At 42.6% G+C, this 18,800-nt stretch overlaps 1 protein-coding gene across 2 annotated transcripts in view; it reads right to left on the bottom strand.

Moving 5' to 3' along the window:
* Positions 1–18,800, bottom strand: part of LOC146621102 (multiple C2 and transmembrane domain-containing protein 1-like) — a 136,866-nt gene that overhangs the window by 38,944 nt on the left and 79,122 nt on the right. For both annotated transcript variants that reach the window (XM_085368133.1, XM_085368132.1), the window contains exons 7-15: positions 18,483–18,647; positions 18,051–18,181; positions 17,120–17,306; positions 11,333–11,426; positions 5,295–5,397; positions 4,742–4,844; positions 4,063–4,164; positions 3,537–3,611; positions 1,265–1,384 (exon numbers count right to left, since the gene is read on the bottom strand). In XM_085368133.1, coding sequence (XP_085224259.1) covers positions 1,265–1,384; positions 3,537–3,611; positions 4,063–4,164; positions 4,742–4,844; positions 5,295–5,397; positions 11,333–11,426; positions 17,120–17,306; positions 18,051–18,181; positions 18,483–18,647 — 1,080 coding nt within the window. The remainder of the gene's footprint in view (positions 1–1,264; positions 1,385–3,536; positions 3,612–4,062; positions 4,165–4,741; positions 4,845–5,294; positions 5,398–11,332; positions 11,427–17,119; positions 17,307–18,050; positions 18,182–18,482; positions 18,648–18,800) is intronic.

The following is an 18,800-nucleotide window of genomic DNA, read 5'->3' as shown; positions in this document are numbered from 1 at the left end:
TAAAAAGATAAGACCCAAGGACTCCCGCCTAGCTCAGTCTTACATGAGAGAAAATACATGCACAAGCCAGCTCTTGCACACAAATGTGCTCACTCACACAAAGAGGAAAATGTTAACTGATCAATACCGTGTCTCTTCTGACCCGTGTCTTGTGATGACACTGTGACCCGCTGTGCAAACACACACACACACGCGCGCGCACACGTACCCTCTGGAGAGATTAAACTGATGTCATCCAGCCAAATGCTGCTAATGTCTAATGTCTGCTGCTGAAGATGCTCTGTGATCCAATGGTAAAGGGCTGGGGCAAGTTGGGTCCACCTGTCCTGTAGCTACTTAAGTCAGGACACTAAACCAGACAGGATTAAATGTCTGCTCTGTCATATTTGGGGTAGAAACCTCCATGCAGCCGCTCGCTGCCCTGCAGGAGAATGTCGTTTTACTGATAGCTCTGCTGTCCAATTACACTTCACCTTTTAATACCAGACACAGATGACAGGGGGGGAGAGAGAGAGGATGAAGACGAGGCCAGTGGGCGACGAGAGAAGGAGCCTGCAATTTCTACTGTCTGCAAGAACAGCTTGTCACCCTTCAGTAGATTGTAGCTGCATTTTCTCAGTATTTGGACATCTGATGGGTCTAATAAAATAGTGTTTAAGCTGCAACACCAACCCTCCACTTACTCCTAGTAAGTGAGACTCAAGGCCAATAGTGCCAAATAAAGTATACGACATGTGTGTGTATGTGTGCAATTAATACAAGAACAGAAAAAAACTTAATCCAGTGTATCACAGCGTGACATCTAAGAGTGAGAGTAACAGTCTGCCTGGGATGCGCTTGACTGTGCTTGAGACATCAATAGTCTTTTGCGTTAGACTGTTAAATTATGAGTGAAGGATACTTGCTTTGTTAACAGACACGGTCCTGCATTCTCGGTGAGCGGTGTGTGCACGTCTCTATCGCGCGCACAAAGTGCAACCAGTTAAATATATGGTTATACATTTAGAATGATCAATAGGCACAGGTTATGTGATTTTTCCAGTGCCAAAAGAAAGGAGCAATTACATTTAGGTACAAATTTCTCCCTACATTACATCTGAAACAACACAGCACGATCCATCAATCAAGCAACTGCACGTAAGAAATAAACATATATTACACACACGCACGCGCACACACACAAATCTACCTGTCATGTTGTAAATGTGCAGCTTTATGTGTGGTATGCCACATTTACTGTGTATTTGATGGGACATGCACATACCACAAAGGCACAGATGCTCCTCTGCGGAGAGTCCCATTCGAAGCAGCTGTTTATGTAGCAGCCCGCGTTGATCAGGACCATGATGCAGCGTCTAACTCGGGTGAAGTTGCGCAAAAGCAACTGGGCGAAAAACAAAAAGGGAAACAACAAAAAGTAAAAAAGTTTATGCAAGCGAGGGTTTAAAGGTCAAAAATGTGCTAAACCGAGGAACGGATCATGGGGTTGTAAACATGCTGTGCGTGATTTATTGCTTCACTGTGAAAATGGTATATCCGGTATGTAAACAACCAGATGGGGGAACGAGGCTCGGTGTGACAGGTAGATGTGTTGGAAATAAAACGGGAGCAAAACGATCCATCTAAGCACAGCTGTCAGAGTCCCGCTGATAAGACACTTGAGGTGACCTACTGTTATAGGGGGTCACTTTTCTCTCTCGTTCACATTTAGTTAAGGTGAGAAATTACCACCATTTAGCAAAAAACACCAAAGTTTTTTCAAGTTATGTTAATCAGCACCATAGCTGATTAACAACTTCTTATTAAGTCTTAATAAGCAATCTTCTAGCCCTAAAGTGTCTCATTGTACTGTCTTTGTAAAAATTAAATGAAGCCGTCGTAATACTTTGGATTCACTATTACATCACAGTACTTAAGAGCACCCTGAGGATGCCGATGTGATGTCTCTACTTAAACAGCGATATACGTTTTGGCATGGATCGGCCACCACTGCTAACTCACAGTGTTTGTTTAACTCTGTTATCCTAGTGATAAAGTTTAGCACAATAATAAAATAGAAAGAAAATCCAAAGCAGTCCCTGGATTCTCCTCCCTGGGCGTTTCTCCAGGCATTTGGCCAGAGATGAGATAGAACTGGCTAACTGCGGTCTCCCCTGGGTTGCCAGCCATTCAGGGAATAGCATAACAGCAAGAACGCCAACCACCCAATCAGGTCACCAACAGGGGAAAGTGCTCCCACAGGAAAAAAACTGTCGCTTCAGTTTGCACTTAAAAATATTCCAGGGCATTCTTTTACTCCTTGGGAAATTGTGTGTGTTTTAATGTGTGTGTAAAGTGCCTATATAATATGTGTCTGCAGCACTAGAATAAGGATTTTCATGTGTTCAGTGGCTTCAATTTATTGATGCTAGCTGATTTGAACTCGTTTCCACTCTGTGTCAATATTTGTTGCCAAACTATGGTTATGATTACTTTGTGTCCACATCAGAGGATCACATTCAGAGTTCAAATCATCCACTTGCACATTCTTCAGCATGTTTACTTCATGTACATGTTATACTTTTCTTTGCTATAACACCAACAGAGATTATTCATTTTTTATTATGTCAATCCCAGTCTGTAGTTATTTTTTTCGATCACTTATGAAAGTGGATAAGTCATTGGTTATGTTAAAAACCATAATTAGAATTAAATCTCGCCTTTGATGTCAGGCAGTGTGTGTGTGTGTGTGTGTGTGTATTTTATGTTATTTTTAGTTCGTGTCTACTCATTGAGCAGCAAGCAACAGCAGGGGAGCTGCTATCACACAAAAGAGTCCTCATGGGGCAATCCCTCCAAAGCAGCGAGTGACATCATCATTGCGAGACGCTGACATAGGTCATCTCTGTGTGTCAGGGGTGAAATGGAGATAAAAAAGCTCAGAGTGGGCCAAGATGGGAATCATCAGAAAAAGCAAAGGCAGAAACAGTGAGGAAAAGAAGGGAATAGATGGAGGGCTGACAAAAGGGTGGTGTGGGAGCTGGTGTCTGTGTTGTGCTATGTTAGGCAGGGCTGTGCTCGGCTGTGCGTGGTGCAACACTGACTGCTGAGCCCAAACGGTCACTCATATGACACGTCTGATGCGGGCCAGCCCCTACTATTCATCTCTTTGTGGTGCCGCCACACTGAGCAGCGTGACAATGAAGTGCAAAGCAGCAGTGGCAAAGAGGGCCAACTATAAGGATGGCCAATCTACTTATGCACCCCAGAGCTGACAGCTTGACATTTCTATTCACCACTCAGAGTGGATGCGAGGGGGTAGAGATGAGAGAAGAGGGAGAGGAGGAAAGGGAGGAGAAAAAAAGAGAAACAAAATGCTGTTTTTCCTTCAATCATCCTGTTGTATCTTGCCCACACAGTTGTTGTGCTTTACAAGATGCCACTCACCAGGGCTGTTGGTTTTGCTTCAGACAGTTAAGCAGAATAGGGGGTGCGGCGGTGGACACAGATAAAAATAAGGCGGAGTGGTAGAAGACACAGTTTGGCTCATGATGTACCTGCTTGGACACTCGAGGCTCCTCCTCGATATACTTTTGCTCAATAGGAATCAGCGTCCTGAGACCAGCCTTCACCTGGAATAAACACAAGCGGCGGCGTGAACCGCAAATGGTGAGAGAGAGATTAGTATATCTTGATTGTTTCAGATCTTTTTTTAAACAGACTGTGTACTGGCACAACATGGCAGCACAAGCATAGAGCGTGCCCCATGTCAGAGGCTAGAGAGAGTGCGAGAGAAAGCTGCAAGATGGCCGCTAAAGGGACACACACAGCGATGGTGAATGGGCGAACAAAAGCTGCTGAGAGGGAGTCTTCGATAATTAAAGCCAAAACGAGGATGAGGGACAAGGGACGAGGGATGAGACGGGAAGCGAGGGAAGGGGGGTGGCAAAGAGAATAAAGACAACAGCAGCGTAGAAGAGGGGGATGATGCTGGGGAGAACAAGAGAGGATAATAGGGGGTGGGGGGCAAAATAGAAAAAGAAAATCGGGGAGGAGGCTCAAAAAAGCAAAAGAAAGACTTACAGCATTAAAAATCACGTCTATTTCGAGAAAGATGACCCCTTTTGTTGGCCCTGTCAGCTCCTTGCTTTTCAAGGCGTAGGCTTTGCGTTCTCCATTTTGGATCTGTGGGAGAGGGACATGACAGGCGTCTGTCTGGCAATACCCGGCTGAATCGGCTCCCCGGGCCACCTTTGAACCCCAGCTGCTGGCGCTGACAGGGAACCCAAAACAACTGTGGCAACTCTGACAAGTACCTGTTCATTACCCACTGCAGCTCAGCTCTGTCAAACAGAAATTAACTATCCTGGGGAATCGTACTGTACAGCAGAGCACGGGTATATTATACACACAGTTCCTTCACAGGCTTTATTTTTATGAATATAAGACAGATGCTTATGTCTATATATACATTTATTTTTCAAATGACACTGTTCAGCGTCTCCATCAGTGTCATTTTCATATAGTCTCTCATCCCCTAACTTCCGTTCTTCACATCTATCAATCTCTTCTTTCGTCTCAGCCTCTCTTCCATTTTTTCTCACTCCTGTCATCTCTTTCTCTTTCGCGAAATAATAACAGTGTCATAAGTAAAAGCTGCAAAAAATAACCTCTGCTCTTTATATCTCATTTTCATTTTTAGTTTTTGTTTCCCAAGGGAGGCGGAAAAATAAAGAAACACAGAAACAAGCCTTTGACTCACATTTAGTAAAGGAATAGCCACTTTTCCCAGGAAGTCTGCACTTCTGTCTCTGTCCTCATCGTAAACGGTGACCTCAAGTACTGAGTGGATGTCCTTCACATTACTGGACAATACACAAAGACAAACACCAGTGGTACACATACTGAAGGAGCATCACAAATAGGCTTTTGAAAATACTAAATACAGAGAAAACAGGCTAAAAACTGTATAATAAAACACAAGATATTGCAAATGCTTCACATTTCCTCATTACTTGTCAAAAAAATATAAACAGACTTAAATAAAATAATAACTATAAATAGATTTCCTGGTAAAATTCATGAAAGTATAAATCTAAACATAGAAGTGAGACGATCAGATCTTTTCACTGCTCAAAATGGTCCAGGACATATTTTTAAAGTAGCAACTGAGCTGATGAAAGTCACAAGAAAAATTGAATAATTTCTATATACTTCTTTCTTTTTTAATGAAACTGTTTACTCAAGGATACGTGTCACTTTTTTGCCTGCATGCATGAACGTGCAGACATACGGGCACTCTTAAAGTCACTCACAAAGTGAAGACCTTGTTCCACTCTGGGTTCAGGTTTTTGTAGACGGTGTGCGTCTGCAGCCGATCGTTACTCAGCTCCACTACACAGAATGGGTCGCTCTTACCTGGCAAGCAAAAAGAAATAAAAATAAAATGTAATAAAACGAGAACAAAAAGAAGGAAAGAACATCCTTCTTAGTGAAAAGATAAAATTAAATTGAGAATCTTAAGTAATTCCAACAGCTTTGTTTATCTCAAATACCTCATACTGTTAAGACATATACTGTAGCATCCTTCCCTTATGTCACATGACAGTTCCAATACCCTGTACTTATCAGAGCTGTAATGAAATGATTCTTTCATTTTTAGCCCCAATATTATACAACAGTATATCAGTGTAAAAGCTGTAAGCCATTTCTATCAGCATCCCGACTCCATGGACAACTAGAAGATAAGCTTCAGGACGACTGCGCCTTGGGCAGTGGCGAGGAAAGGGTGAGAGAGAAAAGCCAGAGAAGACTTTGAAAATGGGTGGTGCAGAGAACACAGAGGTCGAGGTGCTCTGAAGGCCCGAGAATTTGTGAGCTGAACATAAAGGCAGCCAGTCACGGAGCGTGAGAAACGCAGCTCCTCCGAAGACAGCAGTGAGGGGAGCAGCGGCACGATGGCACGAGTAAACGCAAGCACATAATGTCAAAACTATATGATGAATGAACAACAGAGAAAACATTTCTGCATTTTTTACATGGAGAGATGAATAAAAGCACTTTTAAAAAGATTTTTTTAAATGATTAAAAACCGAAATTGATTAAGTTCGAGGACTAGTTTTCAAGTAATATTTTATGGTAATTAAAAGTAAAAACATACATCCATATTTGGATTTATTATAAGAACTGAATCACGCTGAAAATTAAGGATCACAAATGAAGGAGTGCTGCTAAACTAAAACTTAAACAGACTTATCATTGTTATATGGTTTAGTATAAAGAATATTCATAAATGCTAATTAATTCCAAGAAAACTTTACTACAGTTATGTAACTGCGTAGAGAGAAAGTGAGAGAGACAGAGAAGGAGCTGCTTCCTCCTCCTGAGAATAGCACACTGTGCTATCATAATCAAACCAGTAATGTCCTATATATTCCCGATTTGTTTACTAACATCTCTCACTTCAAATTCTTTGTACACAGAAAACAGCGAGACCGGCTCCCTATGTTTGCCAGCCCACCTACCTTCAGTGAACTAAAAAAACAACAAAACTCTTAATTTTGACTTTGATCATTATGTTTTATTAAAAACTGTCGGGAGCCGCTGCGAATGTTTTTTTCAAACCTATCACTTGAAAAGGCTGGGTCATTAAGTAAAAAGACGAGAAAAAAAAAATCTCCCTGGCAAATTTCCAGGGAAAGTATTGGGAATACTGAACACTGAAAAGCAGCATTGTTGCATAATAAAACTCGATAAAAAAGAGATTGAGTTCAAAGCCCCTGAAAAGTGTGTGCCCGCCTGTGTTTGTAGGCCATAGGAAATGAGTGTGTGTATCTGTGTGTGTGTGTGTGTGTGTGTGTGAGCGCCATCGATTAGTGTGATTTTCTCCAAATGTTGTGACAAGGGCAGGACATTTAGTGGGTGTGCAAAGTAAATGTCACTGTGATCAATGCTGAGGCAGAGGCGTTGCCTTTCATATCTGTTTGTGGCGCTCCATTGATGTAGAGTGTTTCAAGTGGATATTGACAGCTACGACTTCTACAGAAAACAAGATACGTTAAAATAGACAAAAGAAAAAAGGCTCGGGCACCTGCTTCTCAGTGCCTCTCTGTTTACACCTCGCCGTCTCTCTTTAAATGCAATTGTTCTTTAAACCACAATTAAATACGGTTGAAATGATTAAACCAGTGAAAAACTTCTTTTTTCGCAGAAAATCTTTCTTAATAATCCCAGAGTGTCCATATCATTCACAATTATAATGTCATTGCCACAGACCAAATCTGATTAAATCTAGACGCAATCACCCAAATTAGGAGATGGAAATTATTTCTGCAGAAGTCCGTCCCTTCCCCCCCATTTTCTCTCTAATATTCTTTTTTTTAATGACACGGCAGGCTGTGTTGCTGCAGAGAGCCAGTTGTTACCGATGGTGAACTTTCACCTTACTGGCCACCAGCACCAGAGGCAGCTGTCTTAACCAATTACACGCTCGGGTTTGAGCTCCACTCAGTGATCATCCAGGTAATGTCTGAGTAAAGCTCCCCCACCACCACCACCACTACCACCACCACCGGGGTCCCATCTCTGTGACAGTGGCGAAGGGTTTGCAGCAAGAAGTGGGCTCAAATTAATTTCAGAGTGCTCTAAGATAAGTGGCAAATGGATACAGTATAAAAATTATGAGGAAGCATACTGTAATTGCCTCAGAGAAAGCTTGGAGTCAGTGAGGAGTTTAAGGTTGTAGAGGCAACGCACGGCGCTCTCGTGCCCCTGAATTATCACAGTTAATTATAATTCATGCTTTAAAATGTAAACCAGTGCATTACCATGTTAATTTTAACAGGTCACTCGATATGAGCTGCAATATTTACCAACCATTCAAGTTGTTAAATGTAGACTTCACTGGCAGGGTACACATTCTGTGTCTCTGGTGATGCTGCTGCGGTAGGTACGCGCATGCGTGTGTGTGTGTGTGTGTGTGTGTGTGTGTGTGTGTGTGTGTGTGTGTGTGTGTGTGTGTGTGTGTGTGTGTGTGTGTGTCTCACTATTGAAATGTTCTAAGACTATAGCATCCACTCAGAGGGACAAGAGCTGGCAGACAAAAGGGATTGTTGGTTTTAGAGACTATTTTCAGTTATCCTACTTGGGCTAGAGTGGAGCTACTCCACAAAAACACTCCAATTAGAGAGAGAGAGATGGCCAGAGAGAGAGAGAGAGAGAGAGCGAAAGAGAGAGGGGAGGAGTAGAAAGAAAAAAAAAAGAGAGAAGAGGAGACGGGCTGGCTGAATGGGAGAGAGATGGTGAACTCTTTCTCGCTCGCTGACCTCCTCTCTCTCTCTCTCTCTCTCTCTCCTGTCTCTGTCTGTTTGTCTGTCCTTCTGTTTCTCTCTCACCTTGCTCCTGACCCTCTCTTGGTCTGCGTTGTTAAAATGGGGTGTTCATGTGGTGAGGGCTCTTATGTGGCTCTTACAGAGCTATTGTTTCTGCCAGTGACACGCACACAAGCACACACACACACACACACACACACACACACACACACACAGCATCAGACTCAAAACAGGCACAAGCCATTTAAAAACAACCCCTTTGCCTTGTCTGTTATCAGTATCAGTCCACTGACTGTGGGGTTAGGCTGCTTCTGGAGCAAAATTAAAAGATTTGCTTTTAAGTTCGAGAGCAATACAAATTTAAAGGCATTTTTACATTCAACTGTCTTAATTTTAAGTCTCTCTGGCTATGACAAAAAAAAGTTGTAATGTTGAGTGTAAAAACATTTCTCCAGTGAAACCAATTTTTTTTTTATTTAAATTGCTTTTAAACTTTTTTTTACTTTGCTAATCTAATTAATATGTATCCCATGTTATAACGTCCAAACTATTGCAAATGTTAGATACCAGTCCAACCTGAGCACATGCTAAGTAAAATATTACCGCTAGTTCCCAAGGCATGTCATATTTTACTGTGAAGTTAGTCTGTTGCAATAATTTCAAACCTCCGCAAGCTATAGAGATACTTCTAAAAAAAAAAACATGTTTTCAATAACTGTATCAAACCGGCAAAGACAAATTGAAAGACAAACGGCTAATAAACAATCCGCAGTTTTCCTCCGTTTATATTCCGAGAGGAATTCATGAAGCTTAGACAAACAAACGATGAACTCCCCAATATGGTCGCAGAGCAAATTTATGCTCCAAGTGAAATACATGAACCAGGGAACCATTTGGCTTGCACTCTGACTGCTCCAGCCGCTCCCTGCAATAACCCAAAATCAACCAGCTCCGCTCTGTGTTTGCTAATGGGACTATGGATGTTTCTTTTTTTTTTTTTTTTTTTTTTTTTTTTTTTTTTTTTAAATGACATCAGAAACAGCAGTATGCGACATTACGTGATGGCAGAGCTTCAGTTCATCCTTTGTCATTTTTTTTTTTTTTTTTTTTTTTAATAAATAGGACAGGGGGAATGAATGAGAGAGAGAGGGGGAGAGAAAGAAAGAAAACCCAAGGGGAGAAGAGACGGTGAGAAGGGGGGGGAAGAGAGACAAAAAAAAAAAAAAAAAAAAAAAAAAAAAAAAAAACAAAACTCCTGGGTCACCTGTATGGAGAAAAAAACAAACAAACAAACAAACAAACAGAGGAGACAGCAAACAACAAAGAGCAACATAATAATAGAGAAAACAAAGCACCATCACAATAAACTGGCTAGTCATAGATATCAGTATTTACTAAGTAATAAACGATATTGTGCAGCACGCAAGATAGACAGCGCACAGTGTGCTTTGAGGCAGCAGCCAAGAAAGCTTTAGTCCGCGTCTGTGAATACCCATGTGTGCATACCTGTGTGGATCAGCATGCTTGCATTCCAAAGGTTTCTCCATGTAATGATCTGCTAGGGAGTGTGGGGGGGCCACAGCCCCGTCCTCCAGGGTGTGAAGCGGGTATGGAGGAGATCAAAACTCCAGACATCCAGAGGCCCCCAGAACACAAGAGACCATGGAAGACCAACAGAGGGGCAGCCGCGCCACTGTTCCAGTAAGAGCTGAGGAGAGTCCCAGATGAGGGCTCACTCAGCAGCCGCGGAGCAGAAGCCAGGGGGGGTTGCAGTGACGCGCCCGTGAGCTCCGCCGGCCCCCAGCTGCGCCTGAGTGACCGAGCCCTAGGCCGAGAGGCCGGGGGCACCCCACCTCCAAAGGGGCCCGAGCGAGCCCCAGGCCCCAGGCCCCGACAAGCGGCCGCCAAGGAGTGAGCCGGTGTGTACCCGGACGCCCACCCCCAGACACAAAGAACCACCAACACACCGACACCTGAGGGAGTCCGCCACCGGCAGGGGAAGTGGTGGTGGGTGGAGATAGGCCTCCAAACCTTGGAGGGCCTGAGGTGTCCCCAGAGAGGTGGCGTCTGATACCCAACCTGACATATAGACACAGACATACAGGCACACACAGACACAAACATCCATTCCCACCCTCATGCTCTCATATGCACTCACTCCACACTCAACCAACGTGGAGACAGACATAAAGAGACGCTGTACACACAATCACACTCCCCAAGCGTACTCTACAAACCGGGTCTAGGTACCCTTGCCCCTGGAGGGGGGAATTGCACCCAGACCCAGGTGGTGTTACCCTTTTCCCTGCGGTGGGGACTATGGATGTTTCAAATAGAATAAAACTCCAGACTCTCTTTCTCTCTCTCGCCATCACACACACACACACACACACACACATATTTTCTCCCTTTACTAGATAATACAGAGTGAAAAACTAGGCCTGTCCACTGTAGATCTAATTAAAAGTAAGAATTAATGGAGAATGGAGGATTCAGAGAGAGCAAGCAGAGAGAGCGCGGGAGGAGGGATGAGAGTGATTTGTTGGTTCAAATGTGTACTTTTTCTCTATTATTCAAATGAGCAGCCTGCATCTTTTCTAAAAATGCAGAGACAAATTTAGCGTCCTGCACAAAGTCGACTTTAACTCTCTCTGAGGAGTCTCGTAAAAGATCATCCCTTAAACAAAAATTACGCCCTGACTTTATCTTTGGTGAGATTTATGGCAGATTGCTGGTGGAGGAAACTGCTGTCTAGATGCGAACATTATGCAAAAGTTATTTAGAGCAAAAGATATATATTTGTCTTGATAGTGTCACCAATCAGATGTTCTAGCAGTGCTCAAAGTGATAGCAGAAACAGAAATTGCAAAACATCAGCAAAACTTTTTAAGTGTATAAATATATGAGCATGAATCTAAGTTAAAAATAAATCTATATATAGAAACTAATTTATGGAAATGTACAGCAAATGAGGACTACAGAGGGCACAGCACTGTTGTTTGGACTACAGGTCAGTGTCTTACCTGTGACATCTGCTGCCATTAAGCCCTCAGCCCTGATAACCTTAACTTGGACCACGCCGACATCTTTCAGGTTGTGGAATGACCTCCAGAGGCTCTGAAACATCCCAGAAACAGGGGTGAAAGGTCAAAGAGGATGGCAAATTAGCACCGAAGTGAAAGGCATGTCAATAGCCTGACATTTCATAAAGAGAGGAAAGGGTAGATTATGTCCTTTACCAGCCTTTATTTGAAAATGTAGAGCTGGCATTTATCGAGTCGGGTCTAGTGGAGAAATGGCTGGATTTAAATTTAATGAAATAGTTGTGCATGTCTATTTCAAGTGTTTCCTAATTTTTTACCTTTAAATGTTATGATTTTACCGAATTTTTCGGTAAAGTAGAGGAGCAGTGCTGAAATGACAACAGCAAACAAAAATAATAGGAGTCTTTGATTTCAGAAGCATCTTATTAAGTAGAATAACATCAAAGTTGTACAGACTTTAGCATTGAAAGGGAAATTTGTGGAAGTTTGTTACAATTGTTACTGCACAACAGTTTTTGCTATCTCAAATGCAAAGACATTTATACTCTGTTTTAAAGAAAACTAGCTTTTTACAGAGCAAGAAGTTATTCTATATGGATAATGTGAAAAGAAACAACAACAACACTGAGATCTAACTGATATTAATGTGCCTCTTTTGTGTTTGCTTCACACAGAGAGATAGGGAAAAATATGATAAAACATAATGTGCTGAGGAAACATAATAGGTGACGAATGACTTGCAGGCAAACAGAGCACATGAAGTCTACAGTGAGAAGGGATGCACTGTATGCACAACGTTTCAATAACCAGGACGAGGATGACTGTGTAAAAATGAGTCTGTAAATCTCACGAAGACCTGTGGAGATCATCGGCGCGACCACGAGGCGTGACCAGTCGCGCACACATGCAACCGCAAAGTTGTGCTTTTGTTCACACCCAGATTCTCAGGTATAAACACATGCATAGAAAACCTACACTCGGGCCAAATTGAGTAGCATGTCGGCGTGTCTTAAAAGCAGAGTGGAAATGCACTTCACTTCAATTTATTTCTCTCTCTCTGGCAATAACCCCTTCCATCCCCAAAGGAGTAATTATAATTTAAATTTCAGAGTCCGGGCCAGGCTACAGACTTAATTCATTATTACCAACTCTGTCAGACTCTGCCTGTTTCCAGCGATATCATTGTCCAAACGCTCTCTAAAGGAGATGAGAGGGGAGAGTGTGCGAAAGAAAGAGAGGGGGGAGAAACAGAGTGCGCAAAAGAGAGACATACAGAAAGAGAGCGCGAGAGAGGGGACAACTCTCGATTTTTAAGGCACGATTTCTCTGAAGATACAGCTGCTTGTTGTGATTATTGGTGAGCAGCAAAGAAGGCGGCGGAGAAAGAGGGGAGAAAAGAGTCGGCAAGAGGGCATGTGGGGGGCGGCAGAGGAAGAGGCAAGGGCAAACTAATAGCTGAACAGTTTGTGTGCTAGAGTTCAAACAGTAAACACGCCGCGATCGGAATGATCCAGCTGTTGGGCTGGGGATCGAAGATCAATACTTTTTTGGCAATGATCAAAGTGTGCCTATAGCGAGGAGTATTAAGAAATGGCACGGGGGTCTGGACATTAATCTCTGTAATGTATCCAGTTTTGACTTTGTTATTGGTCAGATTAAAAATTGTGTTAAAGTCAGATTTCAATCAAAAGCAAATGTTGTAAATACGTGTGTGCTTTCCTCTCAATACACAGATATGCAAAAATGGTACAAGACTAAATGACTTCTTTAATGTATTGATGCTGAGACCCCCCCGAAACGTTCCTATGTAATTCAGCCCCTCCTCCCACCATACGGACTCCCTGAGGGGACCTTTAGAGTTCAGCCTCAATCCATGATTGGTAGAAAGAACACACCCGACCTCCACAAGGATTCAAATCCTCATCAGAAAGACAGACAGGAATAGATGGCTTGGATAGACAGGTAGAAGTAAAGACAGAAAAGAGGCCAAGACCGACCCCCCCTACCCCTAGCGCCCCACTTATGGCTCCATCCACACCCTCATCAGCTCGCAGGTGGAATTATGGGGATAAGGAGGAAATGAAAAAGGAGGGTGGAGAAGAAAATTAAAGGACACAGAGTTGGCTTTCATAAGACAAACCCCCGCCCTGTCTTTGACTGACATCCTGTCACTATGATGTCTTCTTCCCGTCTCTGTCGCACTCCGCAGACACATAAACACACAAAGTGAATCAGCGCCGGCATAGACTTATGACTCACTGTCATCTTTTCAGCATGTCACCTTTCATCACCACCGCATAACATTTCACACTCACACGCAAACATATATACATGGTTCTGATTCGCTCTGATTTCATGCAAGGCAGCTGTAGGTTTTGGAGTCAAGCACCCCAGTAGCTGTCCACTAACTTCACATCCTCAGGGCTTAATGGTAAACATTTGGCTCTCACATAATCTAAACACTAACGGGTTTAGATGTGAGCCTAACTGAATGACATATTATGCACTTTATTTGTCTGAATTTTGTGTGGCTGATGATGATAAGCATCTGAAAAAGGGGAAGGCTATTGCCTGACTATACTAAAGCATTTATAGAGTTATAGGTCAGTTGGTTAACAGACACAGTAAAAATTATGTGATGTTCATTGATATGGAACAATCAAAGATTCCCTGCATAGGATTTTAATCGGCTGCCATCTCTTATTTAAAACAAATCGAGCCTGCACGCAACCTGAGGCGTGGTTATAGCAAGAGTTTTTCAAACTGGCATCACCTCTAGCAGCTCTAAGTGTGCTTCTGTGACAACCTGCACAAACTGAAGGCTGCTGTAAACTGTCTGCATCCCCAAAACCTCCTTTATTTTAAGAGTCTCTGCCAAAGTTGCTCTTTGCTCATCTCACAACTTAGCGCAGCCCCTTATTTCACTTCCTGTCCAGGTTGTGTCCTTTTGCTTCACCTTAGAGCAGTGCTCCAAAGTGGGTCGAGGGGTGTGCGTGTATGCGTGTGCGTGTGTATGCATGCGTGCAACACAGCACATGGGGGTGTATGGTGAAGTACCACCACTTTAGTGGAGGTCACCATGTCCTCCTCCTCTCATCCACCCATCTTGTGGCCAACTCAAGCCCATTAAGAGCCATTAGTGTGTGTGCTACTTTGCCATCATAATGCATAAATCTCTTTCTCTCATTTTCCCTCTCTGCCTTCATCCCTTTCTACTTCTGGGAAACAGTAATTAGGGATGAAGGAAAGGTTACAGTGAGCAATAGAACGTCTAAGGTAGTTGCCTATGAGTGAGTGCATTGCACTATGTTGCATATCTCCATTGTCAGATGCATTCAAATTAGTTGGCACAGAAAATCTTGTGTATTCATTTACTCGCACACATGCAGAAGCAAGCGCACGCAGGCACACAGTGACCTGGCAAAAACACAGACACAAAAATCTATTACAATTCAGAAGATATTAATGAGCTCAGTGCTATCAAAATGTCCCCGCACTCAGATGTCTGTTATCGTATTTCATCAATGGCCACAGATTGAATTGGGGAAAAAACCAAACAAATTGCAGCCATTTGAGGTGCGCTCGTAGCGTTTGTGTGGAACAAAGTGACAAGGACATTTCCAGTTTGGAACACAATGATTCTCTAAAACGAAGACAGTAATATCTTCTTAAAAACTCTAGATTTACATGTAGGTGTGTTTGCAATCCACTGCTACACCTAACCTTAAAGTTATCTTTTGTGCGCCTTTTCATCACGAGCAGAGTGTCTACGCTGCCGAAGGGTGCGACAAGCGGACGATTTTGAGTTTTCTTATGAAGGTATCTGCTTTTCAAAGCTGCGATTCCCTGCCATTTTATTAGTTACACACAGGTAGACGCTTTTTTTTTTGCACATGTCCATACATGTGAGCTTGTTTATGGCTAGCAGTAGTGCATGCTTTGTGCAGGCTTGTGCTGGACAGCTGATTTTTCAAGCAGATAATACCAGTCGGTAAAAATGTGCCTACACATACACCTACGCCTGCACACATCCACACATGCACACACTGGGCAGATTAGTAGGCTTTGAGCAGCACTATTATGTATTACTGGTGGTACTTGGTCTTAGCAGTGCTCTTTGATAAGGTACATCTTTATTAAATTCTCCAACTGAAAGACTGCCAGTCTGAGGAAAAGGAATATGTTAATAGGTAAAGACCATTCAAGTCTCCAAACCGACCTCACCATGCCCCTCCATCTGCAACCCCCCACCACCTTCCTTCACCCTCTATCTCGCCATCCCTTCATCTAACAGGAGCCATAGCGGCAACAGACAAAGAACTGAGGTTGCTGGGAGAGCAGGAGAGAAATGGAGAGAGAGAGGGGTAGGAGAGAGAAGGAAGCAGCAAAAGAGGTAGGTGAGGAAAGTAAAATGTGTCGCCTTCAACCGAGCAGAAAAACGGGGTCTGCATGAGTTGTGAGAGAGGTGAAATAGCTTTTTCTTTTCATTTTACACGCCTTCCCTTTTCGGCGCAACCCTCACCCTTTACCCCTCGCCCCCTATTACACACATTCAGGCAAACACACATACACGCACCCATTCTCCTAGCCCTCATTTTGTGACTGTCAGGAGAGGCACAGCGTGTTTGTGTCTCAGTCCTCGAGCTCCCCCCTCTGATGTTGTGTGGTTTCTGCAACGCGTAGCAGAGCGGTCGACCTCCCGTGGCTAGCCAATAAGGCACCGCCACGGTTATGTAGGTCGTGGCACCGATGTTCGGCAACTGCAGCTTAGGCACACATTGAAAGAGGCATACACACACCAGCTAGGATGTGCTACTGGGTACCAGTTCAGATGTAGAAATCCAAACAAATTGTCTAATCTCACAAGTACCGACAGCCCGGGTGAAAACACACAGACACGTATGATACACCCACATGTACACAAGCAGATCTGTTTAAGTCAACATACGTTCCAACAACTCGCCCAGACAATTAAATCCAATAGGTCATAAAAATAAATAAATAAATCAGGGTGAAACTCAAATTAACCAATTAGGCAAACAAATATCCTACATATGGTAAAATGAAATTTTACAGTGAAACAAATTTGGCTGCAGCACTGAGAGATAGCATGACACATAATTCTGTTGATGGACAGAGAAATGTCCCCTGTGTGGAAGCTGTCACTGAATCAAATCCATTTAAGTGTGTGCGTGTGTGTGTGTGTGTGTATTTTTTGCATCAAGATGTAAAGATGACAGGGTGTGAAGGGTTAACTAGACTAAGACAAAGACACAAAACCATTGTGTTGAGTGGAGGGCCTCTGAAGCAGATGGGGCCTTAGGGCTCTCTCCCGCTTGCTCGTTGCCCTTCACTTTCTCCCTCACTGTCTGTCTCCCTCTAGCTTAACGATAACTGGCTTATGAGCTCGGACATTTTCAGTCAAACGACTGAACCCGCTTGCACTGCTTTCTTGACCTCTCAACCCCCGTATCCGTTTCTGTATCTCCTACTCTGTTGCCTTTCACATCATCTAATTATAAATCAAATCTAAGCACACTGGCTTGTGAAAAAAGACATCTTGATGAGAGAAATTACTCTTCACAAAATGTGATTGGCCATTTTGCCACACTGTCAGGTATATGTCTATATACAAATACCTATAAGTATATGGATATAGAGTAGCTCTGATGTAATTTCTTTTCCTAAGCGCTAACATATTGTGTACTTTCCTCACAAAATTATTAACGCAATCACAGCTTAACGTAAGCTCAAATGCTAACTCACATATCTCTGCTTGATCTGGTGCCGCTCGTGCGGGTCATCCAACATGTTGACTGACAGGTCTGAGATGGAAACAGCAGCAGAAGCAGTGAGTGTAACCAGCAGCACCAGAACACCTTCACCTTCTTCCAGTGGCAGGTCCAATTTGTGTGTGTGCTCTTTACTAAGAAGCGACAGGTCAATGGTACACCTAGAGAAAAGAATAAACAGACACAAAATGAGAAAGTTGTAGACTTTGTGATGAAACTGACAATGAAACATACTGCAGGCCTTATATACTAAAAGAGACAAACAAAGTCATGGTAGGGGTTTGTGTTTACAGAAAGAAATGTGTCTAAATTACTGCAGAGCGCCCGTGAAATAAAAGAAGAATATAGAGAATCTCAGGTTTCTTTTGTTCATTTTTTATCACCTCACTAACTGAAGTTAAGCATCACTTAATAAGCAAACATCTTGTGTAAGATAAAAGCAACAGACGGAAATTCAGCCAAAGCTGACACCATTAATACCTTTTAGAAGACACTTGAAAGCATCTTCTCTTGATTGAATTGATTTCTTAGCATGCCTTTAATATATCTACAGCTAAAACAGAGGCAGGCCAACAGTAATTGCTTTACTTGGGCCAAACAGTTCAAAGCAAAGGTTTGCTCAAGTACATCCACTCTGATGAAAGACAAATGAAAGAAATCATTCTCACTATGAAAGACTGTAGGGCAGTGTTTCAATATGCACAGGATTGAGATGCTCTGCAATAATCAATGCTGAGAATTAGGCAAATAAGACAACTTTGTACTAAAACTAACCCTTACTAAAATGCACCTTTTATCAGCCTGAATAAGCAGTAAGCCTTAATCAACCATACAATTAAAAAAAACAAAAAAACAAAAAGCAAACAAAACAAAATATCCAGACGCTCCGGTAAAGACCATCGTACCGTCCCATGAAGTCGTCCTTCTTGCCAGCATCTTTGTCCCAGACTGTAATGTCCACAAAGCCTCCCTGCTCATCGTACAAGTGGAAATCAAACTGTTCTCTCCACTGAGGGTTCAGCGTTTTTGAAATTGTCTGAAAAAAAAAAATCAAACAAGGACATTCACTCTGCCCATGTGTCCATTTGTTAATGTGAGCTATAATTTGTTAGATAATATATGAGCTGGAACCGCTATCAAAATAAAGAGAGTCAAATAAATAGTATAAAGAAATAACAAGTAAAATAAAGAGCATAAAAAATGTAAATATGCCTGCAGAAAGATAACACACAACTAGAGCTGATTTTAAAGACTGATACTGATATTTGGTGACTCGAAAATTATAAAGTTTTATCAAAATTCTATAATCTTAACATCATCTCATTCGTGTGGCTTACCTTACTCTTGTACTTTTGGTGACCCATCCTGAATTTGACGTAAGGGTCACTGAGACCATTGGCATCCATTGGCTGCAGGCCATGGCCCTCTATGAGACTGATGCTGACTATACCTCGCCATAACTGGGCTTTTCGGTGTACATCCGACAGACGCATACTCTGATACTGCAGCAATCACACACACACACAAACACACACGTACACATTTATACATTTGCATGCACATAGAAACAAACCCACAAAATAGAAGAAATTGCAGCATTCATCAATTTATCAAGGCTTGCATACACTTTGCACTTCATTCACTGGAAAATAACC

Source organism: Diplotaxodon limnothrissa, linkage group LG12 (assembly GCF_057381915.1).
Source record: "Diplotaxodon limnothrissa isolate DT_005_m linkage group LG12, D_limnothrissa_male_GT1.1, whole genome shotgun sequence".
Taxonomy (NCBI): Eukaryota; Metazoa; Chordata; class Actinopteri; order Cichliformes; family Cichlidae; genus Diplotaxodon; species Diplotaxodon limnothrissa.
Note: the sequence above shows the minus strand (reverse complement) of the source record. Positions and strands in the feature narration are given on the sequence as shown.